The 22,886-nt window shown below is 40.0% G+C and overlaps 1 protein-coding gene across 4 annotated transcripts in view; it reads right to left on the bottom strand.

Moving 5' to 3' along the window:
• JMJD1C (jumonji domain containing 1C) overlaps positions 1-22,886 on the bottom strand; it is a 168,086-nt gene that overhangs the window by 11,620 nt on the left and 133,580 nt on the right. For all 4 annotated transcript variants that reach the window (XM_072871680.1, XM_072871681.1, XM_072871682.1 and 1 more), the window contains 16 exons: positions 21,726-21,869; positions 21,416-21,608; positions 19,654-21,329; positions 16,568-16,740; positions 14,035-16,244; positions 10,845-11,046; positions 8,882-9,096; positions 7,737-7,889; positions 4,732-4,821; positions 3,236-3,363; positions 2,841-3,054; positions 2,141-2,355; positions 1,405-1,683; positions 843-1,011; positions 342-432; positions 103-233 (listed from right to left, as the gene is read on the bottom strand). In XM_072871680.1, the coding sequence (XP_072727781.1) occupies positions 103-233; positions 342-432; positions 843-1,011; positions 1,405-1,683; positions 2,141-2,355; positions 2,841-3,054; positions 3,236-3,363; positions 4,732-4,821; positions 7,737-7,889; positions 8,882-9,096; positions 10,845-11,046; positions 14,035-16,244; positions 16,568-16,740; positions 19,654-21,329; positions 21,416-21,608; positions 21,726-21,869 (6,283 nt within the window). The remainder of the gene's footprint in view (positions 1-102; positions 234-341; positions 433-842; positions 1,012-1,404; positions 1,684-2,140; positions 2,356-2,840; positions 3,055-3,235; positions 3,364-4,731; positions 4,822-7,736; positions 7,890-8,881; positions 9,097-10,844; positions 11,047-14,034; positions 16,245-16,567; positions 16,741-19,653; positions 21,330-21,415; positions 21,609-21,725; positions 21,870-22,886) is intronic.

Here is a 22,886-nt window from a genome sequence, read left to right as displayed (position 1 = left end):
TTATCTTCCAAGGAAGCTCAGCTTTCTATCAAGCATTATAACGTGTGACATTCTACACTCCTAAGTGAAGGGGTAACTGCTACACTTCTAAGGCATACTCACCATATGCACTGCATAGTCTGGGTCCCAGATCTGGACGGACAAAAAATCCTGGCAGATGAGAAGCCAAGTTTAGTTTTCCTTCTGGACTACAGTATTCAGGCAAGGGTAAACTTTTTAATAAGTCCTCATATCTGGAGGAGAAAAGAAGAAGAATTGTAATGGAATTTGTGTCATTACACAAAGAGAAAAAAAACAACATGGAGATTGACTTAAGAATATCTAATATCGAACTCAAATACCTTGCTGGCATCATAGCCTTGAAATCTTCACCAGAAGGCCAATCTTTCAGTTTTAGTAGAGCTGTTTCCCCATTTTTTATTTTCTGCCGTTCTGCAAGTAACATAGAAATTACTAAAACCTAATATACTGTGGTTTACTTTATTCAACTAAAACATATAAACCGAACTCTTAACTTGTCTATAAAGATTTCATCCATAAATCAGGAGATAATTAATATCAAGACTCAAGAAGGATACAAAACAAACTCAATTAGTTGAGGAACAATGACATGTGTTGGTTTCTTAGTCAGACCTAACTAGTATACTAGTGTATCTTTAATTCTGCAAAGGTACAAAAATGCAAGTTTCCATCACATTCTCTGGAAACAGATTACCTAGAGCTTTCTTTTTAAAAGAAAGTTTCTTCAAAGCCTCAAGATCCGTAAAGAATATTTTTAACTGCAGTTTCTAACATTGACTATGTTCAGAAATCAATGGAATAATACATTTAAAGTAACATACTTGAAACATCTTCAAAACCATCCCAGAACTCCTTGACATTGGTGTTTGAAATAATACTGTCTTTGCAATTCAAGATATCAGCTTGCTGGTTTCCAAAATCTAGACTAATTGATTCAGCTTTCCACAGGCTGAAGTTCATTTTCTTATGCATACCGGACACTAAAACAGGCTGTAAAAAATAAAATAAAATAATCAATACTTATCCTTTCGGAAGTAAACACCTCCTTCAATTAAACTTGAGTACAAATGCATCCAAAACACACACTGAAGACCTTGGCCCTACTAAGCTGTTAACACTTCCTCCAACAGCAACCATACCCAAGATGTCATACACACATCTTTTTGGAATTTGAATCTCCGTAACAGTAATTTTTTATTTATTGTTAGCAGCTCACTGAAGTTTAAACTACACAAGGTTCATATGTAGGCTATACCTGACAAGCTTTTGCCTACTGCTAACAATACATTTTCAAACATGGAGCTAGGCAAATTTGTACTTTAACACAACTCCCCTGGAGTTAATAATGAGGTCACTTTATAGACCGAACAGCTCAATACCTACCCTTCCTTGTTTCCAGCACTCTTTGAAGAGCTTCCAGTTGTTGTTGTTTTTATGGTCTCTGAGCCACAAAACATGCTTATCACAGATCCATGAATACTGAATATCACTGTACAGTTTACTGCAGTCGTCCTGAATACATTTTCTGTCATCCTTTGGCTCATCTTTTATTTCAGATTTTACATTTATCTTTGGTGCTCTATTTGGTGGAATCTTGTTTTCTACTACTGAAGCAATTATGTCATCAAGAATGTTTGGCATGGTCCTTCCACTCTTGCCACTCTATTAGAAAACAAACAAATGTATGCTTAAACAATGTAAAAGCAAATAAAGTTAATGCAATTCCTTTTGCAGTAGCATGACAACATTTCATTACCAGTTAGAAGCCTGCAGTTATCTACTTCCTTTATAGAAAACTGCATGCATTCTTCCATGGAAAAAGTTAGAAATACACAATTACAAAACTCAATATATTGGAATCTTCCTTTGCTTTCTCAGGTTAAGGCTTTATCTAACTTCATGGACTTCATTGATACTTCATAGTATGTATCAATTATATATATGAATATAAAAAATATATAATGTTAATGCAAATGTGTGTGTGCACATAAAGTTTTACTTATAAATGAGTATTTAAAGCAATACAGCTATCAGACTGCTGTAAGTACAACGTACCAAAACAAATGATAGAGATTTTCAAATCTGATATAAAAAAAATGTGCATCTTGTAAACACTTACTGCTGTTCCTGTAGAGTAAACTGGAGCAAAAGCAATACCAGCATCTGTAGAACCTAGACGCAGTTTGCCTGCTGTTGTAGTTAATAAATCTCGTAAGGTTGAGCCCTGCTCGTTGTTCTGGGACGCAGGAGGGGAGCTTTTACAGTTTTGGGACTCCAAATTATCCTGGTCTTTCTCTTCCTTTGAATGTTTTCCAGAAGGACATTCTTTGTTCTCTAAAACAACAATAATCATTGGAAGTTTACACTGTTGTATCACAATGCAGACATAGGAACAGCACCAGTATCCTGCATTTTATAGTGGTGGCAATATACTGTAGCACTAGCACTTTATTCACCTGAAAACACACCAGAGGATGAACTAGATCCTTCAAAATGCAGTCAAACAGTGTGACCATGAAAAGGCCTTCCTCAGCATCTCAGACATGCAGCTGAGTGAGTACCTGTCACAAATGAGAGATGCTGTAGCTGGAAATACTGCCACATTACACATGCATTCCACTAGTGGCTCTTCTGGTAACAGATTCTGATGCCACCAGGAGAAGGCATTGCAGTTTCAAGATTAAAATTAAGGGGGAAAAGAACATCACCTTTTCTTTTTGTTGAACAGAAAACTGTGTGAATTTTTCCTAATTAATTCAATTACGTATGACTGGTGCCCCCAAAGTCATGGACATGATATGACAATTTCAAACAGATACCTTTCTTTTCTTCTCTGGCTTTCTGCTCTGCAAGATCAGCTAACCAATGCAGTGGTGACTGGGATTCAGGCGGTGTTAACTTGCTGTCTGTGCTTACATCACTCCTTGGACTTGTATTACCATTTGTCTCAGACTTTTGAGGAGTATTCTGCTGTTGAGACTCAGGCATGCACAGAGAAATTTTATTACTGTGGTTAAGGACATTCTGCAAAACCTGTAAAGAACAAATTTATTTTCAAATATATGACACTGCTTTAATGTATTTCAAAGACAAGGCTAGCATTTAACCATCCTATATGCAAATTAGAATGCAACTGGTACTATTCAAATATAAAAATCCACAAGAACCTGAACATCTGAACAAACTGTGATGTATACACCCATTTTAGACTCACCTGAGACACACCATTCATTGCAGGGAGCTTGCCAGCTTGTGTGCTCTGCTTGCTGGTACACTGACAATGGGATTTAATTTCAAATTTTTCTCTAATATTGTGCATAGCATCTAGAAGATCTGTCAACACTAGAAGACAATTAAGAAGAAAACCATCAGCAGCTCTCAATCATTTTGTGACCTCTTTACAATACACACACTATGATGTTAAAATGCTATCTCATTAAAAATGCTGAATTTAATGCTCAAAAACACTATAAAAAGACTGTCCAGTTTACCTTAAAGTTTGTGCAGAAAGAGACATGACCTTTAATTAAATAATTGCATACCACTCTTCTGAATAATCTAACCTTTACTCTGCATTCCCATTGCACGGCACACAAGCAGGCCAGTCATTCATTATTTACTACTTATTGTTCAACTGGTGCATCATTGCTTCATTTAATAAAACCATCAAACTACAGACTGAAGTGAGCCACTTTTTGACAAAAAACTGGTATGCGATCATGAAATTTAAGGCTGTTTGGTAGTGCATACGCACAGAAGAACAAAACTGAGGTGATGGAGGCAGTCTTCACTATTCCATTTCCAGATGAGTGGCTCACTTCACAATTTAAAATTAAAACCAGTTTCAGTCTGGAACCTGCTCTGGGGAATGTCACAATTTGAATTTATTATGGAATCTAACCAACCTTCATTTCTACCTGAACTAACATGTAACAACCCATAAAATAATGACTGGATCTGTATTTCCAGCTTAAAATAACATGGGAATTTGCTTAACAAGTCTAAAGGCACATTTGAATTTTCTATTCTCTGCATCAATGCTGCCAGAGATCACAAGTAAAGTTGCGCTAGCAACAACCACCACACCTAACCACACTTCTTCATAAAACTTGTTTGTTATGCTGGGTTTGCTGGGTTTAGGATTACTGTTTAGTTTTTCATTTATCACAAGCTCCTTTACTGTGTTTTGCTTTAAGATGCTCAGTCAGATATCCAACCAAAACCACACATGATTTTTTTTTTTTTTTTTTTTTTGGGGGGGGGGGGGGCGGAGAACGAAGGAAGGAAGGAAGGACACAATGCAACAGAAAACAGTGAAAAACAAATCTCCAAAAATCTGTTGCCACTTAATGCTCCTTGGCAGTACTATTCTAAGATTTTCTTTTAACAGCTAACGTCAGATTTATTAACTACATTCTGGCTGGTTTATTCTGCTCTGAAAAGGTACAAAACAGTCACCAAAAACCAGCCTGAATTTCTTCACTGCCTGTCCCTGAAACCCCTTCAGACATCTGTCAGCTTACGCCTCTTTCTCTCTTCATCATCTGTGCCCCTTGCTGTCAACTGCCCAAAATCACTTGCCTTCCTGCAATGATTTGACACAATTTGCAGGTTTTTAAATGGAAAATTAGAAGTTTCAAGAAACAACTCTGGCCTCTCTTCACAGAAAGAGGTGGGAAAAAACACATCCTGCCTGTTTGCAGGTCTTACCAGAGCCTGGAATGATCTGTGTTGGCATCAGGTGTTTGTGATCATGAGGCTGTCCCTTCACACACTTCATCCAGGCATATAACTCCTTATCTGCAAAATAACATTGCCAATTGTTTTACTTCACTTACAGTGGTATACAGAGCTAGCTAACTAACATTTTTCAGATTTGTTTTAGTTAGAAATGGTTTTCTACACATACTTTAAGTCTTCTGTCCTGGTATCCTGAGTGACAAAGATTTGCATTCAACAACTACTTTTCACAATAAGGAAAAGAATAAAGAGTTTTAACAATACTGAAAACTGAAGTAGTAGCATCTGTAACAGAGATCCTTGCCAATAACCTCAAAGTTTTGAAGTACACTCCCTTTATTACATTTAGAGTGTTGCAAATTTAGCATACACCAAAATGCTGTACAGTCACAACTGAGGCAGTAAGAGTCACAATTGAGGCAGTAAGACCCCCTTGACGAATTCTAACATGGAAAAGAGACACAACTAGGCTGTGGTTCTAAGACCAATTTAATTTGACACAATTCACACTCCAACTAAAAGTGACTGTCTTCAACCAGAGAAGGCCAAACAAGCCAAAAAGATGAATTTTTAACTGAATCAATTCTGTGATTTGGCCTACCATGCAGCTACACCGATGTTACTGGTGGCACAAAGGAGAGGGAAGTTGCATCATAGATTTATGTCAGATTAAAGCAACCATGAAACCACAAGTCTCTATGTACTGGTTGAAAATTGTTTGTGGCAGCAGAGAGGCCCTAACTGGTAGGAGAGAGAGGCTTTCTACAGAGTTTCAGGAAGAATGTCCCTGCCAGAAAAATATGCAGTGTAAAGACAAGACAGAGGAAGAATGAGAGCGAAGAATATCCGGTCAAGCAACTGGTCACTGATCTGCTATGTGATTTTGGGGCAGAAATACAAATGCAATTTCTCTCTCAACTCCCAGTCTTGTATCCTATCCACTGAACTGCGAGTTTTAAGAAACTTCAAATCTTTTTACTAGTTTGCTCAGCTCTAGCAATGTAAACTAAGGAGAGTACAATAAAGGAAGCATTTAGCACATTAAAAGCATTATTTTCTTGCACTGTAATGGATACACAACTTACCAAATGTTCCTTTCAGATAAATATTAGATTTTTTTAGCTATTTTGTAGTTTTTGTAACTCCTAAAACACTGAAATATATAACTGGACACGAACATAAACCAAATCAAAAAACAAAACAGCATATATATCTACTTAAAGTATTTTATCACTGAAATGCTGTAACATGGCATTCCACTTGATGGTGCCATGAACTGTCTGAAGGTAATAATGGATGCACATTCATTCATTCATGTAGTAATCAGAGAAGTCATTGATAAATATCTGAATATGGAATATTTAAACCTCTAACATTCCTGCTGAAGCAGGGGGAAACCAGTGTATTCCCCGTTACATTTAGCAACTGTAAAAACAACTACCGGTTCCAGGAAAAATGGTGTAATATAAAGTGCTATTATATAGATATGGATGGGTGGTTCTGAACTTTGTAAGAGAGTGCCAAAGGAGAGATATAGTTCACACAAATCCTACAGCACCTTTAGAAATAAAGCCACAAAGAGTGATGTAAGGGCCAACTTACGGGATAACAAGAGGGAAGCTATCGTACTTCTGCTTTTGCATGTAACGTTGTCATGAACAGTAATGAGAAAGTCTTCCCTGTTAGAAGACTGAAAAGAAGCCTGCTTCTGTATACTGCTTTTTTAAGCTTTGAAGACTTTTTACTAAAATTTTCCTGGCTGGTTAACATGCACGCTATAAAAAGCCTCTGACTGCATGTTCCCACTACGGTAAATAATGTTCGGCATACATCCCAAAAGCCACGTCAGATGGATGCACACACAGTCTTCAGCCAGTTAAGAGCTGCTGAAGCAGCCTCCAGCATTCAAGCATTAACGACTGTTCCCAGTGTTGGAAAACACCGACATTATTTCCCCAGAAACTTCAGGCTTTGATGGAAGTCTCTGGGAACATCCTACAACCACAGTGTAGGAGGCTCTCACTGCAAGCCAAGGACAAAAGTAGATTAGTCTCTCCATTTATTAAAGATTTGCCATTTAACAGTTAAACCTTATTTTACTTTATTTTACTAACATTTCACATCTGTTACATTCTGCTGCTATGACAAACATGGAAATGCTTTTCAAAACAGCATTATACTTGAATCAGTTCCTGGCGCAGTGTTTGACCACAGGACTGTGCCAGGACACAATGCCTGCCACCCAGGGGAAGGTAGCCCTTTCCAACAAGCAGCCTGAGCACCAATGTCACAGCCGAGGGCTGAATGACCAGATCAATCTTCCAAGCCATTCTTCCTTTCAGTTGCAACCGGGCTGGGTCACTCAGAAATTACAGGTTTGCAAGTCAGTCCTGTTATACTTCACTACAGACTAAACTAGACATTTCCATTAAAGCACAGGAACTAGATTAAACTGAGTAGGTGTGTAGGCTGATGGATTGTGAAACCTCCATTAACACTCATTTTAAATACTATGTGAAGTAGTTTTCTCCTTGTCTTTTTTATAATAAAAAAGTAGGCTGTTAAGTCAATATGACAAACCATATACTCTGAAGGGAGGACTCCAGAAAGCACTCAAATCAAGGCAAGTCTTAACAGCAATGAGTTACCATAAAGCAGGGAGGTGTAATGGAGTGCCAGTCTCACAGCTGAAGAACAAGATTTAACCTTGAGGGGCAAGGCACAAGGAATCCAAGACAATCCACACAAAAAGACTGAAAAGCAGACAAAGACCTAAAATAGCCCCCACAGCAGTTGCTTTCTGAATGACTGATTCTACATCTACCAACAAAAAAGGAGGTGAAAAAGATCTGAGAAACCAAAACACACAAGCAGTAATTTAACAGTTTACAGAAAGGCAGTTACACTAGTGGATCAGCAGCACTACAACTGAGAATAAACAGCATATACAATACTCTAGTTCATAAAGAACTGACCTCTAGAACTTTTTCTTTCCTTTGCCTTGTAACAATCTAGGCAGACCACAAATCCACATTTTTGGCAGACCCAATGAATGTTAAATAATGTGGCTTCACATGCATCACACATCTCACGGACTCCTCTCACTGCTCTCTTCCATGCAATTTTGGCTGGAATACAAAATAAGCAGAATAAAAGGACTGAAATTTAAATGCAAAGCACAGAATGAATAGTCTTTATAGATGAAGCATTCGTAATTTTCCCCTCAGACGCAACTGGGTGTCAGGGGAGGAAAGTGATCCTTCATAAACAGGCCATCAACATCTACCTCCTTAGTTGCATTACACAGCATCCCCATCAATACTAGTATCAGTACACTATAAAGAAATTAAAACCTCCAAAAAACACAGACTAAAGTAATACAGAAATAATATCCCTGCCTAACACGCGTGTGTTAAAAGTATGAAGAACAACTTCTTTAACATATACTTTTCACTCCATGCAATGAAGAGAGCTGGGTTTCTCACCTGACTGCCTATGGGACATGTTTAATTTCAAGGGCAGCCAAACTGGTGAGTCGGATGATTAAAGTTGGCAGGAGGGGAGGGAGGTGTCTGTCCCAGAGACCTGGCCAGTACTTCTGCTTTCTGCCCCCCCCCATATTTCCTGAAATTAGCCCATTTAAAGCCTGTGCCCATCTGCTGTGGGCCAGAAGGATGGACTAATTGTGGCCTTGGTGGGGAGGAGGCAACAGTGTTAGCACATGCTCCACAGGGCCTACACTGTCACATTATTCTCCTTTGTTTTGGGAAGGAGACACGTCAGAAACGCAGTGTCTGTTGGCAGGAGTCGGTACCTGGCACGCTGCAGGCCTTGGCTTGGAGCTGGCCGCTCTGGCCGGAGAGCTGGAGGCCAAGCTGGGAACAGAGGCTGCTCCAACCCCAACAGCAGCCTGGCCCTGGCCCAGCACAGCCACCAGCGCTGGGAGGGGGAAGGGGCTGGCCCTGCCCCTTCCCGACATACCCTCTTACAAAATAGCCTAGGAAAATCCAACACGACAGTCCGGTGAAGTGAGCTACTCGAAAGGAAGCAACGGGTCATGATGAATGCAAACACTCGAGTAAAACTGCAGAACACTTGAGAGCATTTGAGATTTCCTTACCGTCTTTTTTCACCCAGGACATGGCCGTTTTCTCAGATGTTACTAACTGACAAAATTTATCACCTATAATATCTAGAATGTATTTAGAAGTTTCTAGGTCCAGTTCATCATCATCATAGTTTTCATGTGTCCATAAACTCAATGCTTCATCATCATATTGATCAGGAGAGGAGAAACCATCTATCCTAACCACTCCATTCTTACTGAAAGATAACCTAAAAATGAAAGAAGATAGTTTAACTGCGTATTTAATCATATTCTGTGACTTACAGTTTACTTGCTAATTTACTTTACTGCTTATGTCTTACAAGTACATTTTCTTTACCTTCTTTAGCATTCTGCCTTATTTTTTAATTTAAAAATAAATCCTACTGCCAAAACTGGTTTTAAAATTAACAGTAAGGAAGCGTGAAAACTAAAACTAACTTTTTAAGCACTTTCTGCATTCAGTTTACTCATCATTCTCTCTCTGTAACATTTATTACTGCTTTAAAATTTGAGACAGGAAAATTCTCTCTCTCTCTTTTTTTTGTTGCCAAAGTTTTGTTCCACCTATTCCTCCCCTTTAATTTTCAGAGCATCTGTGACAGCAATCACTCAGTCTGACTCATATTTTATAGATCTTTCTATGCTACTGCTCTCATACTCAGTAAACCGGAGTCTGAACACTGTATTTAAGTCTTTCTAGACAGAACAAATGACTAATACAAGATAACATTTTTGTATCCACTAATTTCTGATCTTTAAAATAACTAAAGGCTTTCCTGTTATCCTACCTGATACCATTCCACTAACCTTGCCTATTATGTAGCCTATTTTTAAGCTGTAACAATTAATTATTCCATCTTGCATAATACAGGATAATTCATTATACATATGCAATTATTATAATAGTTAAGGAATTTCACAGTAACACCAGTAAAATCATCCTGAATTCAGACCTAAGTACCAAAAATCATATTTGGATATGTATTTAATGAACAAGACTAAATGAATTCAGTTACAATAACGACTTCCAACAGTAGTGCAAACTTCGTTTACAATTCAAGCCCTGCTATCTAAATACAATGAAAATAACTAAACTGCTGTAAGTTTTACCACAATATATTCAAAACATTCAAATTTTTAAATTCCATAACTGTGTTTTAAAATGTCGGCAAAACTTTATCACTGCTGTTCTCTCCTTTATACAAGAGAAAAAAACCAAAACTCCTACATTGCCACATTAGGAAGCAAATATTCTTATGCAGAAGGTATTCCGAGTCCAAACTTGCAATGATTCCTGTAGGACTACCAACTCTTGTAACTAAAGCTTCGTTCTAAAAAATTAAACCCAATCTAGGGAACAATTTCCTGTCCAAAACGAGTTGGACATATACTGACGACACAGCCCACGTGCAAATTAAAGCCTTTTTGTTCTGTCTCAATAGCTGTTCTGCACACGCCACATATGCTATGCTGCATCCTGGGAAATTTTCTTCCCGCCCTGTGAGTCTTCCTTGATTTGCCATAAATTGTGAAAACAAGGTCACAACTCCTCTGTCCTCAGAAAACTCCCAGAAAACCCTGAGCAGCATTCCCACCATATACTGGCATAAGAACAATTATGAATTAGTGCAACTCTGTGGTTGTACAACTTGTCCAGAATAACTGAAGCTTCCCTTTTGAAAATCCCACTTCAAATGTCAGACACCTGTGTAATGGTGATGTGCTGTATTTTCTGCTTGCCTAAGGTACACTGGGCAGCTGTTCTGATGTCTTTGCTATAAAGCTTTAAACAGCAATAAAGTCAATCCACAAAAGAAATAAGAAATACAAATGTAAATACTGTTAAATTAGACGGTGTCTTTTATCAGGCAGACTGACTGAGCCAGAAAAATCAGACTTTCAAGCATGCAAGTCCTTTGTCAGTCTTATTTTCAAAAGTTAAAATAACACATTATCAGGAAATAGCTATACTTACCGACGAAAGTAGTAAAATCTACAAAATACTGGTGAGTGAGTTGGTTCTTCTCCTTTCTTACTTCTTATTAACCTACATTCTCTGCATTTTTGCAAATTTGGTCCTATTTCAGAGCAAGAATCATCTTGCAAAAAGGACTCTCCCGTTTGCTTCAGCTTCTTTACTTTGCGCCAATCTTTTAACACTGAGCGAGGTATACCAGCTGCAAAAGTAAGGAGTTTCAGATGAGGTACTGGCAGCCCTTATTCGCAGAACCCAGTCAGATCAGTCAGCGTTCAACATTTCTGAAAGTACATTTGTTACCTGTGTAACATATTTCATTATTACTTCCATTTGTTCGCCTGTCAGCACCGAAGTTTAAAAAGCATAGCTACCAATTAGACTTATACAGGCAGGAGCACAGTTAACTACTTGCTCAGCTACCAGGAATACCTAGGACACTATTTTCTCTCAGATTAGGTGTATTGTTCACCCAATATTCCACTAAAACCATCTTCAGAATCTCCTTCTTACAAAACAAGCAAAGAAATACAATACCCCAAGAAAGGTAGGTTTGAATTCTGTTTCAAGTAAAGATGTATGCATAAAAGGCAACAATTTAACGAATGAAAGCAGAGCTTAAAAAAAAAAATATCCTACTCCTTCAAAACTTATTTTTGCTGAGGGTTACAGATATGGTTACAGAAAAGCAGCTCTATTCACATGTAACTCACCTGAACTTAATGTAAACTATCTGGCATAAGGAAGAACAGAATCCATTTACTCTGTCAAGTTTGTTGGCTTTGCAAGGCTAAGCAGTACAATTCTATTTTTGATACAAAAGTCAGCAGATCTGACACATAGTAACATGAGGAACAAATCTATTGAGTAATACCTGCAATTTTCACATACACATTTTGAAACTGAACCATGTTGTTATTTAACCAGGCTTTCATTTTAATGACTTTTAAAAGTGGCACCAGTTTTATCTGCAGACAGATAGGAGTATCCGTCATTTCGTCTACCACTACTCTGGAAAGTTCATGTCCTGTAAACAGGGATCTCATGTAGAATGGTAGAGAGGTCAGGGTGCTAACTCTGGACTTGGTACCCAGGTTCAGATCTGTATTTTGCCAGAGATGACTTGTGCAAACTTTGCAAGTGACAGACTGCCTATGCCTCAGTTTATGGCCTACAAAATGCACTCCTGCATGACAGTAATTGGATTAAAACCTGAGTAGAAAAGGCCAAAGGACAGGTTTACTAGTCCAAAACAATGTTTTCTGCCTTGGAACCAGAGATCCTGGGAGTCATCTGGGAGCTGCTAGACCTCAAGTTCTGTGGGGAGGAACTTGCAAGACCCCCAACACTTGCAGGACTGTAAAATGCCTTGCTTTGCAGGAGGGAGCCTTGCAGCCTGGAGCTCTGAGCGCTCTGGCTAGCACACAGGCTCCCAGGGCTTTCCAAAACAGCATTGGGACAAAGCAGTTTTCAAGCCTGGCAATATCCAGATACCACCCATGTTGCGAAACTGCTACCAAGCCCCTGGATCCTGAATCACAGTTATCTTCAGCCACTTACGGGGAGCCCAGGCAGCCATCCCATGGGGACCTGTGCTTTCCTGAAAGCTCCTCAAGGTTCATTATGTTTTTGTATAAATCTTTGTGGGAAGTCCTTTTCCTAAGAAATTCCCTGACTAGCGCACTCTCAGAAATTATAACGAAGCTCTCCCAAGATAAACTGACAGGAGCATCAGAAATGCTCATCTATTTAATGATTCAAGTAGGAGAAACAGACAGAAAGACCCCAGGTCTATTAAGATTTCACGAGAGGATGGCAAGCACAAGAAGCTGCTACCACGGGACAGGCCCAACCTGTTAATGTGTAGGACACAGGCTGTGTGACTCACAACAGAACGTAATACCAACTCCTACCCATTTCCCAACCTAAGTTCCATGAAACAGTTCCATAATGTGTTATCACGTATCACTTTCATACTCAGGTACCACCAGCCAAAACAAGAAGTGACTGCCTTCCCCTAACTTATGTAAGCAATCCTTCTACAACAAATCTACAAAAAATCTTTTGCAACAATACAAAGGTCATAAAGATCTAACATGTTACACATATATATTTACAGTTCACTAAGAAGTGAAACCAATAAAGACTTTATAGGCATGTTCTCCTTAATCTTCCCTTGGGGGGGGGAGGTGGCAGGGGGAAGTAATACTACTATCACTGGACTCAAGCCAGAATACCTCAGACAGACTGCAACACTTCCAGCACCCAATACAACTTAGGCATCAAGTACTCTCAGATACCAGAAGAGTAACTTTATACACTAGGCAATGAAAAGCAAGAGAATGTAATTACAGGGAGCAGTACTCATTCTCTTACTACCTGTACTTAAAAATTCTTGCAAAAAGTAATTTAATGGTAGACTTTCTCATACTCAACCAGAACAAAGACAAAAGAATAGTCCTTGGAGAAGAATAAATTTGGATTAAAAAAATAAGGGAAGTTCTTTATTAAGGGACTTTATTTAAGTCCCTCATGTTGGCAGACCAGTTTCTCTTTTCAGATAAATCTAGTTACAATCTGCTACATGCTACAGCATTGCATTTAAATTGAAATTTTTATTTCCCTAAATTTCTTTATTCCTTAAACAAGAGGGATGTTAACACCATGTAATACACATGCTAGTCAGGAGTGTGAAATGACTCTCCCTCAAATCTTTCATTAAATTAACCAAATCATAACAGAGTGGCATCAGGCTCTCAAGGAACCGCCTCTGGCTTCCTGATCAGAGGATGAATTAAAGTTCAACAATAGAGAATCTCTCCTTCTAGTAGCGTTCTAAAAATAAATGCATTAGATCTTTTTATATATATTTTTACATATCTCTCTCTCCATATAAGTGGCACAACAATATGCACCAGTCTGTGGAATTCTGATGGACAGCATAAACCAGTTTGTTTACTGCTCATTTTTAGGCCAAGAACCAGTTTGTTAACACGCATATACAAAATGCTGAATTTCTTAAACCAGGATATTTAAAATGGCCTCAAGACAGATAAATCTGGACCTACTCATTTACCCAAGCATGCTTTTTAACTCTTTTCCCAGCTATAGTGCATGACAAACCCTCCAGGATTAAGACTGTTAGACTTCACATGAGTCTGTCTCTTCCAAATCAGATTAATATACTCACTGCTGTTACTGCTGCTCTGTAACTTCAGCTTGCTTTTTTCTTTGGCACTCCTGCTAAGAACACCATTCGGTTTTACTTCTTCCTCTGTATCACCCTTTTTTTTCTGCAAATCATTTTGTTTCTTTTTGTAAGTTGGCTTGGGCTGCCGTTTAGTCCTTTGCTCTGACTTGCTCTCGCTTTCATCAGAGTCTCCGCTTTCAGAGCCAGACTCGTAAGTTCGTTTTGCTTTTCTCCTAGGGTGCTTATCTTCCTTCGCAAACTTATCTGCCAAGATTTTACTATCTATGTTATTTTGCAAATCATTTGATGTAGAAGCTATTAAATTGACAGTACATGGCTTAATAATTTCTGAAACACTGTTCCCTGAATTCTCTTTTTTATTAGTGTTTTTATCTTCCTCTGAATGTCTTGTTAGCCAAGCCTTTTTCAGTTTAGTGTGGTAGTTTGGCTGACTTGTCTGGGAAGTTTGCCCACTGCCTACAGAGTTCGCTTTGTTTATTGTATTACAGACGATAGCACTGTCTAGGGAGAGAGAGGTTGAAAATGTCTGATTTTTCACAGAGTTGGACTCGGTCTCACTGGTGTTACTACTTTTAAACTGAGCTGCAGCCAAGGCTGCTTTGTGCTTTTTCAAATGGACAAAGTCAGTGGAGGTGGAGAATCCCGAGCTGGGCTGAGCAGTGCTGCCTGTCTTGCCAGCGGCGGGTGTAACCGGAGCTGGAGTGCTGACCTTGCATTCCTGGGTCTGCGCCACCGCCTGACTTGCGGCTCTCGAGGCAGTACACTCCAGCGGCACGCAGGCCAAGACCGTGTTTGATAAGGAGTAAGTCACTTCTGAACTACCCCAGCTTGACACGCTGGTAGTTGTTGCTGCTGATGCAGTGACATCCGTTTTGGTACTGCAGATCATAGTTGTGGTAGGGGTGACAGCACGAGGAATGCTGCCTTGCGAGACAGCTGGAAATTTCTTTTCATACTGTGTGCGAGCACTGTCTGAGTTCATATTTGGCAGAATGATTCTTCCAGTCTCCCTGGCTTCCGCTGTTTTCAGGCAATCTGCTTGATTTGTCACAGCTGAAGATCTCTCACTAACTCGATCTTTGGAAGCAGGCTGCATTACTGGTACACTATCATATTTCGTGCTAGAAGGAGGACGCACAATAACAGATGCTGTAGCGGACTGTGACTTTCCACTCATTCTTTCAGCATGCCAATCCACTTTTTCGTTATTTGGGGCATTACTGGACTTCCATATTTCTGATAAATTCTGTTCAGAAGTGCCCTTGTAAACAGTCTGAGCTTCCTTAGGCTCAGGTACTAAAGTTGGCGGTTTCTGCAACTCCTGTATTTTGCCACCACCAGCATTAACGGGTTGAACTGGGGTTAGAGTCGGAGGTGAAAGGCTGCTATAGCTGTTTTCCTTCTTCTCCAGGTTCTGGTGCACAGGGGGGTGAAACACAGGGGCTCTATGCAAGGCAGGCATACTCCGGAGTGTATTTGAAGACGAGACTGACAACTGAGTAGGGCTCCTGCTGTCACTTCTAAAAGAATTTACAGAGTGAGATTGCACTGACTGCGAAAGCTGCTCAGGCATCTTGCTGCCAGAGCCTTCACTCTCTGGTTGGTGCTTAATTAAAGGTGGAGGTTTTGAAAGAGAAGAAATGTAAGAGGGGAGAGACTGGGGACTAGCTGCTGTTGAAGGACAATTAGTTTGCTTATCAACATATGCACTTGAAGCTTCCTTTGACGGGTACGATCTTGGTGGTTCATTTACTACACTGTTAGACAAGGTGGTAAAATAGTTACTCTGCGGCAAACTCTGTGGAACCGAATGCTTCATTTTATACAGTTCTGACACAGAGCGTTCGGCATCTTTGTCATATTTTATTGAATGGCTTTTGGGACTTGAAGATAAGGACGTTACCCTGGAATAGTTCTCTCTCTCTCCCTCCAGTGCTTTTATTTTAGCTGTAAAAGGAGCAACTTCAATACTTTCTTGGAGTATCCGTCTGTGTTCTTCTTTGTATTTGCTCAGTCGCTCCCCAGTCTCCTGTGGTGGCCTTGGCAGCTGGTTCAACATTGGATCTGCAAAATGTCTGTGCATATGGCTCTCCTTTGCTGTCTGCATTCTGCTTTGCTCTAGCTCCGTCTTTACTGGTGCAGTTGTAACAGAACGTAAAGGTTCAATAAACGCTTTCCTCTCCAGTTCTCTGTTTGAAAAAGGTTAAGCAGACAGGTTAGTCTGAATGTAGCGCAACATGCTAAACGGAAGACCTTTCTTCCCATGCTCCGGACAAAGTTATCTATTAACACAAAATAAACTTTTCTTCATATTAGGTACAATTTTCAAAAGTCTTCAGATGACTCAGGAACTCAAGTACCATTCCAACAGGGCAGAGTCTGTTTTGCAGCACACTGACAAGCTTTTCTCTATCACAGGCACCCACGTTTACAAATAAACTAAAAGGAAGATAGAAGACAACATCAGCTGCTGAAATGTCCCCTCTCACACAGAGTTAAACAGCAAACTTACTCTTTGTGATGCTCTACGATACTTTTGGACAATGGCGGACTGGAATGCGTTGTCAGTTTGAGAGGCCGAAGGGGATCTGCACTGGATGGTCGCACAGGAATGTGACTCAGTAAACCAAGGCTGTCAGCTGAGGTCACCGGGGTGGGTTGGTGTAACCACGGGCTGGGAGTATTCTGTTAACACCAACCAAAACAAAAAAATAAAATCAGATTTCAATCATGAGACCACAAGAGTTACTGTATCAAGTCCTACCAATGATCAGAGTGAAGTAATGTATTTCAGGATCAACTCATACACAGTAAAAATTTAACATTTTAAGTCACTTTTTGATCAACTGGAACATCTGACTGTACTTCACCTAGACTTGTGGCATACGAAATAGTTTACACATTTCAGAAGCATTCTTAGAACCGTTTAATTTTCAAGCATTCAGCATGAATAGTTAATTCCAGAATGGCATTCGAAGCTCATCAAATTAGCAAACCAATTATATGACCGAGTGTGATAACCCTAATTAATCTGCTTTATTTTGTCAGGCATTTTTATTTGGCATAATTTCATCACCAGTACACTACTAAAACCATAAATGTACACACCTGCCATACTTTGCAGCATGGCAAACGCACAGTACGCACAATTTTGTGCTGTGTACCTAAATACTCAAAAGGCGGGCAATACCAACTTCCTCGTTTACACACACCATGATAAGTCTTAATTTATGAAACTGGTTTTTAATGGACTACTTGGGTAAGTTTCTATTTTTGTATCTTCTCTGAAACTTGTGTTAACAACTCTGCAGAAAAGAGCAAGAACAGCTCTCTGTCTCTCTCCCCTTTCCCCCTCTCCTCTGAGATCTGCTTACGAGAAACATGCAGAGGAGTGGAAAGGCAGGGCATCCTGTTGAAGTGGTGCTCAAGTGCTAGGGACAAGCCAAGAAGGGACTGGAATAAGTGAGCAGAGCTCTCATGCACTGAGAGCCTGCTCGGTGCTGCTCCACCCCTAACTCCTGGCACTGCCCAGAACAACTTCCCCTCCTCTGTTCCTCACCAGTCCATCCCACTCCTTCTCCCCAGTCTTGGGGACTCCCAGCTGAGAACTGCTGCAGCAGAAGGGGAGCCAAGAGCTCTCATGACACATGCATGCAGCAGAGAATAGATCTGCAGGTGCTACAACTTTGAAGTTCTGATTTCTATACTTTTTTGAATATTTAAAGTAACTGCTTGGGTTTGCACTAACAGTTTTAGTGCCCATGTTTCCCTAGGCCAGGAGTTCCCACGCTGTGTTGAGTTCCCATGAACAGCCTGTAAGCTGTATTAAAGTATTATGCAAAAAAGGCCCGTCACCTTCCCCCTAGAGGAGCTGGGGAACATCTGCTTGAGCACCAAGCATTGCCCAAACAGCTTCGTGACTCCACCTGCAACCATTCACAGCCCAGCCCAAAGACAGGAGCTGCCGCTGCCACAGCCACCTGTGGCCAGTAGGAAAAGGTGGGCTTGGGGGCACGCTTCCTTCAGCACACAGACATGGCTCAGCCCTGAGCCGAGGGTGGCTGCTGCTGCTGTTACAGCTGAAACACAGAACCCTTTCTGCGATTGTGGCATCCATGCAAACTGACTTTGGAAACACCCATTCTGGGTTTCTAAGATGTATTTAAAAAAGGCCTCCAGTGTGAGAGCCAGAAGACAAGTCACCACAAGACAATTGCCACATATCAACATAATTAAAAAGCTACGTGCCTTGGTATGCAGGCCTGCATACTTCAGGCAGCCAAAGTGAAAACAGTCTATCGTAAGTTCTTCAAAATGGACTTCAGCATGGGGTGGAGCAGGCAGCAACATGAAAAGATAAATCCACCTATAGTTTTCTCTTAGGCTTTTCTTCTCTGCTGCATTTGACTTTATCACATTTTAGATCAAACTGATTTCATATTACAAGGCCAACTCAAATTGACTGTTTGGGAAAGACTTAGCCACAATGGTTTGGCTTTTCTCAAGAATGAGGCTGAGGAAGAATAGCTTTCCCCATGATGAAAAAGAAAAAAGATCTCTATAACCATTCAGAAACTCCAAGCTTTGACGCAAAGGCTTACAATTTGGCAGAAGGACCACTGTCAGCGGCATGCCTTTTGTGGTCCCCGTGAAAATCTGCCCAAATTAGGCCAAGTTGAAAGCCTCTAAAAATCAGTATGCACATGCTCAGTGGAGCTTTGACTGAAGCTGGCAGTAAAGCTCTCCAAAGTTTCTGTCTGCGCTACACATGCTTCATCTTACACTATTCCTCTAAGGTGCCTGCAACGAGCATTCTGTATCCCAAGCCTGCAGGAGCTGAGAAAACTTTTCCTGTAATTGCTACGTCTGCCTGCCAAACACCGCCACCGCACTGGGCGCTAAGCTGAAAAACACAAACCATTTCTTCTGAGACTTCAGTGCTTATACGCAGCATACAGACAGAGGAATCACCCTGACTTGAATACAGAGGAGTATAAAGCAGATGGGAAGGCAGGGATGTGTGTCAACAGGAACAGAAGGGGAGAAAAAGATATGCCAAGAGAGGGTACACAGATAGGTGTAAAGACAAGAGAAATGGGTGTACAGTGCAAGAAAGATTTATAAATGCTAGAGTATTTCTCTTCAGAACTTCACATTGGATTTAGGACTCCTCCTGTCTCAGCCCTTCTCCATTATTTAGCAAGCATACATGAAATTTCATTATGAAGACGATTGTCCTACCTCTCCTAGTATTTAACTTACCTAATGGTTTTCATAGTTTGAGGTAGCAAGTATTCAGCCAGTGGACTCAAGGTCCCAAACCAGCTGCTTGACCTCACTTGGTCATAAACTAAAAAGAAACATCTTGTCTTACTTTAAAATACTTAGGAAATCAAGGTCTGGAAGAACTCCCTACTCACGTCCACTGTGAGACAGTAGTAAGACTGGATTTCCACTCCCAGTTAGTTCTGTGCCTACTCAACCCACCGTCAATGCACACTCGGTACAATACAAACTACCGGGTCTATACCTAGAAAACCACTACTGGGAGACACCAGCCCCGGCTAAATACGTCATTAAGAAACGCGCACAACTTACCCTTCTCAAGGAAGCCTCTGCGTTAACAGGAGTTTCTGGGTGGACCCATTTGGAGGAGGGCAGACCGAGTCCTGAGTAAGCATGTGTTCCATTTGGATACTGCCAAATAATTGGATAAAGCCCTAGCTGATTATAGGAAGCAGAAGGATGAGCTTGTCCAAGAAGATGTGGAGACTGGTGTTGTAACATCTGTTGCTGCTGCTGGTGTGCTAATGCCAAATGGCTTAAGCTGCTAGCATGAGCAGTCTCTAGTCGCGGATGGCCACCCAGCAAGGAGGCAGCAGGCACTCCGGGTAACACTGCAGGAAGTAGATGAGGGTGATGAACAGAATGGTGAGATGCAGTACTAAGGGGGTGAGTGTTAATAGCGGACAAGGGAGCCTGAGCTGAAGACCCAGCTAGCAGATGGGATGAACCAGTTAATGCAGGATGATGAGCGTTTGGATTTAAACAGGTTCGGTGGGATGAGGAATGCAGAGGATAATTATGCTGATGCAAGTAAGGTGAAATGTGATTAGTTCCTGTTTCTTGTCCAATCAGAGTGGGGTCCCTGTACACCGTGAAATGTTCATTCTTGTCAATGATAAGAGGGCTTTTAGTAGCTTCTAGAGCACTAACTCTAGCTGGAACCGGATGAAAACTAGACCTAGGCAAATCATGATCAGTTTTATTGGCTGACCTTGTTAATCCAGTAGCATGGCTGTTTTGGGAACTAACCTTAGACTTCACAGTATCAGAAGATTGGGTCAATTTAGGCTTAACATCAGGTGACTTTGTTTTAGGATGATCAACTGAAGCACTAGGTTTTGACTTCACAGAATCAGGGACGGGACTTTGTTTATGCAGTTTACTCTCTTCTGCTAGAGAAGCTACATTTAACGAAGACATAAATGAGCCATACTGCACTTTTTCTTTTTCAGGATTTAAGTGTTCATTTACTGATAACGTTTTTACAACCCCAGGTTGTATCAAATCTGCTTTGTTAACAACACTGCTAACCCAACTTTGATCAGCTTCCTGTTTTCTTGCTTCAAGGAAATTTGCATTTGCAAACTGCTGTTTTAAATCACTGCTGTGAGATTCCATTTTCTGAACCGTTTGCAAACCAAAGGTACTTGCAGCATTATCCTGACTCTCCTTTTCAGAGTTGTTTTCATTAGTAATGTCAACAACACATTTCGGAGTAGGTGGTCTGGGTACAAATTGCTCATTTTTTAATTCCGCAGTATGATGTTTTTCTGCATTGCACTCTTGCACATGTGGATCCTTGGCATTCTGCTCATAAGGTGTTGGCTGCTCTGCTGCATGGAGTGAAGATTTTTCCTGCTGATCTAAGAAGGATGACTTCAGTCTTTCTGTCTCCTCCTGTTTTTTAGCCTCCTGTATTTCATCCCATGGAGACCGTCTATCTGTTAGTGTCTGTTCTACTCCCTCAATAGTTTGGGATTTTCCTTCTTCTCCATTTATCTTAGAAGTGTTCTTGCTTTTTAACTCATTTTCCGAATTTTGCTCTGAGGATGAATCTGTTAATCTTTTATTTGAAATTTCTGAGTCACTGCTCTCAGAGTAATCTGAGATATTGTCTGTCCGCAGTCTCTTCATATTTAATTTTTTTTCATCCTCTTCAGGTTTTCTTCTTTTACTAAGGAAGTGTTTATTTTTGTTTTTGGGGTTTTCTGTAAAAGATAAAAACATGTCTATAACATTTCAGTCTAATACGATTTTAAAAAGCTCTCCCTCCCTTTCCAATAACTGCTTTTACCTCCTCGACCTATATAATCGTATCTTTCTTCTTTCATCTTCTCTTCATCAGGCATGCTGCTATCAGAGCCTTTCCTCTTATTTGGCCGAGTATTCCTCTGTTGCTGGTGCTGGTGAGAATTCTGTTTTGGTGCTGCAGTTTGGGAATTCATTGCTGGTCTGGGGCTATTTGCTTGCGCACGCGTATAATGACCCTGAAAATAATTTTGTGATTAATGGACTTAAAAGCAATTTTAATAGCGACTTTAAACATGTATTTTCAATATTCGTAATATAAGAAAATACTTAGGTAAAAAGTTAAATGTATCTACGTGGATTGTGTTGCTGTTCTGGTTGGAACGAGACCGTCGGCGTGAAGTGATGCCAATATTTTCACCTTTCAACAAAGAGTGAACAACATCATCTAGAAAGGTCATCTGAACCATAGAAGGATCGACATTCTGAGGTTCTAACACCTGGTTTATTAAAAAAAAAAAATAATCAGCAGATGTTCAGACACTGTCCAATCTGTATTTTCTGTATCAATGTTCACCAGTCTATTTTGTGTGCTAAAGACTAGTCAGAGAAAAGCCTACTTAATTCTAACAAGCAGAACTGACATAAGACTCTCAAAGGTTGGCAATAGAGTAAAACCAAAGCAAATATGTCTTTACATATCACTGTAAAAATAACTTCGTTTTTTTAAAAAGAAAAAGTACCCCACCACCACTTCCTTCCCCTTCACTGACCTGCAAATTTGAAATTAAAAAACACTGAGGTCTTCACAGAGTAACCCTTAAGTAGCAATTACAATATACAAATGTTTTGAAAAATTTATTTAATATACTATAAAATATACTGCAGAAGCACATTACAATACTGCTCCCAACAGAAGCAAAACTGCTGAAAGAAAGGAACCACAACGACTGGAGGGAACAACTCTAAGATTGGCAGTGTTACTAGTAAGTGATGATATTTCAGGAAGAAGGAAATGCTAACCAGATCTTTAATCAATGTGTCACAAAGTGAAAAAAAAATATTCGTGGAAAATTAATTAGAGCAAATGAAGGGAAAGAACGTATTTGAGCATTAGACTAGTCTTAAATCTGTATTGCCACACATGATTTTGTCAGTCATTTCAAGGCAGACGGGTCATTCACTATATTAACTTTGAGTCATTACCCTGGTCTCCTGAAACAGAACTCATTACTGCCACTAAAAATACCAGCATTAATTATTTTTGTAACATCAACTTCAGAAATACAACTAAAACCCACCACAGTAAATGTAAATTAGGGCTGCAGTAAACGCTTAATTCAATAAATTGTGAAAAATGGATACTTCAATTGCCTGGAAGAAGCAATCACTACTGCAGTGCTAAAAGATTTCAGCATTGAGAAATGAAATTCTCAACAGAGCTGACAGGGAAGACCAGTTCTTAAAACTAGATTGCTTCACTTCAAAGACTTGACTAGTCAAATAGCGACAGCAGA

The sequence above is a fragment of the Ciconia boyciana genome, chromosome 8, assembly GCF_034638445.1.
Source record: "Ciconia boyciana chromosome 8, ASM3463844v1, whole genome shotgun sequence".
NCBI lineage: Eukaryota > Metazoa > Chordata > Aves > Ciconiiformes > Ciconiidae > Ciconia > Ciconia boyciana.
The sequence above is the reverse complement of the archived record's forward strand: the minus strand, read 5'-3'. Positions and strand labels throughout refer to the sequence as shown.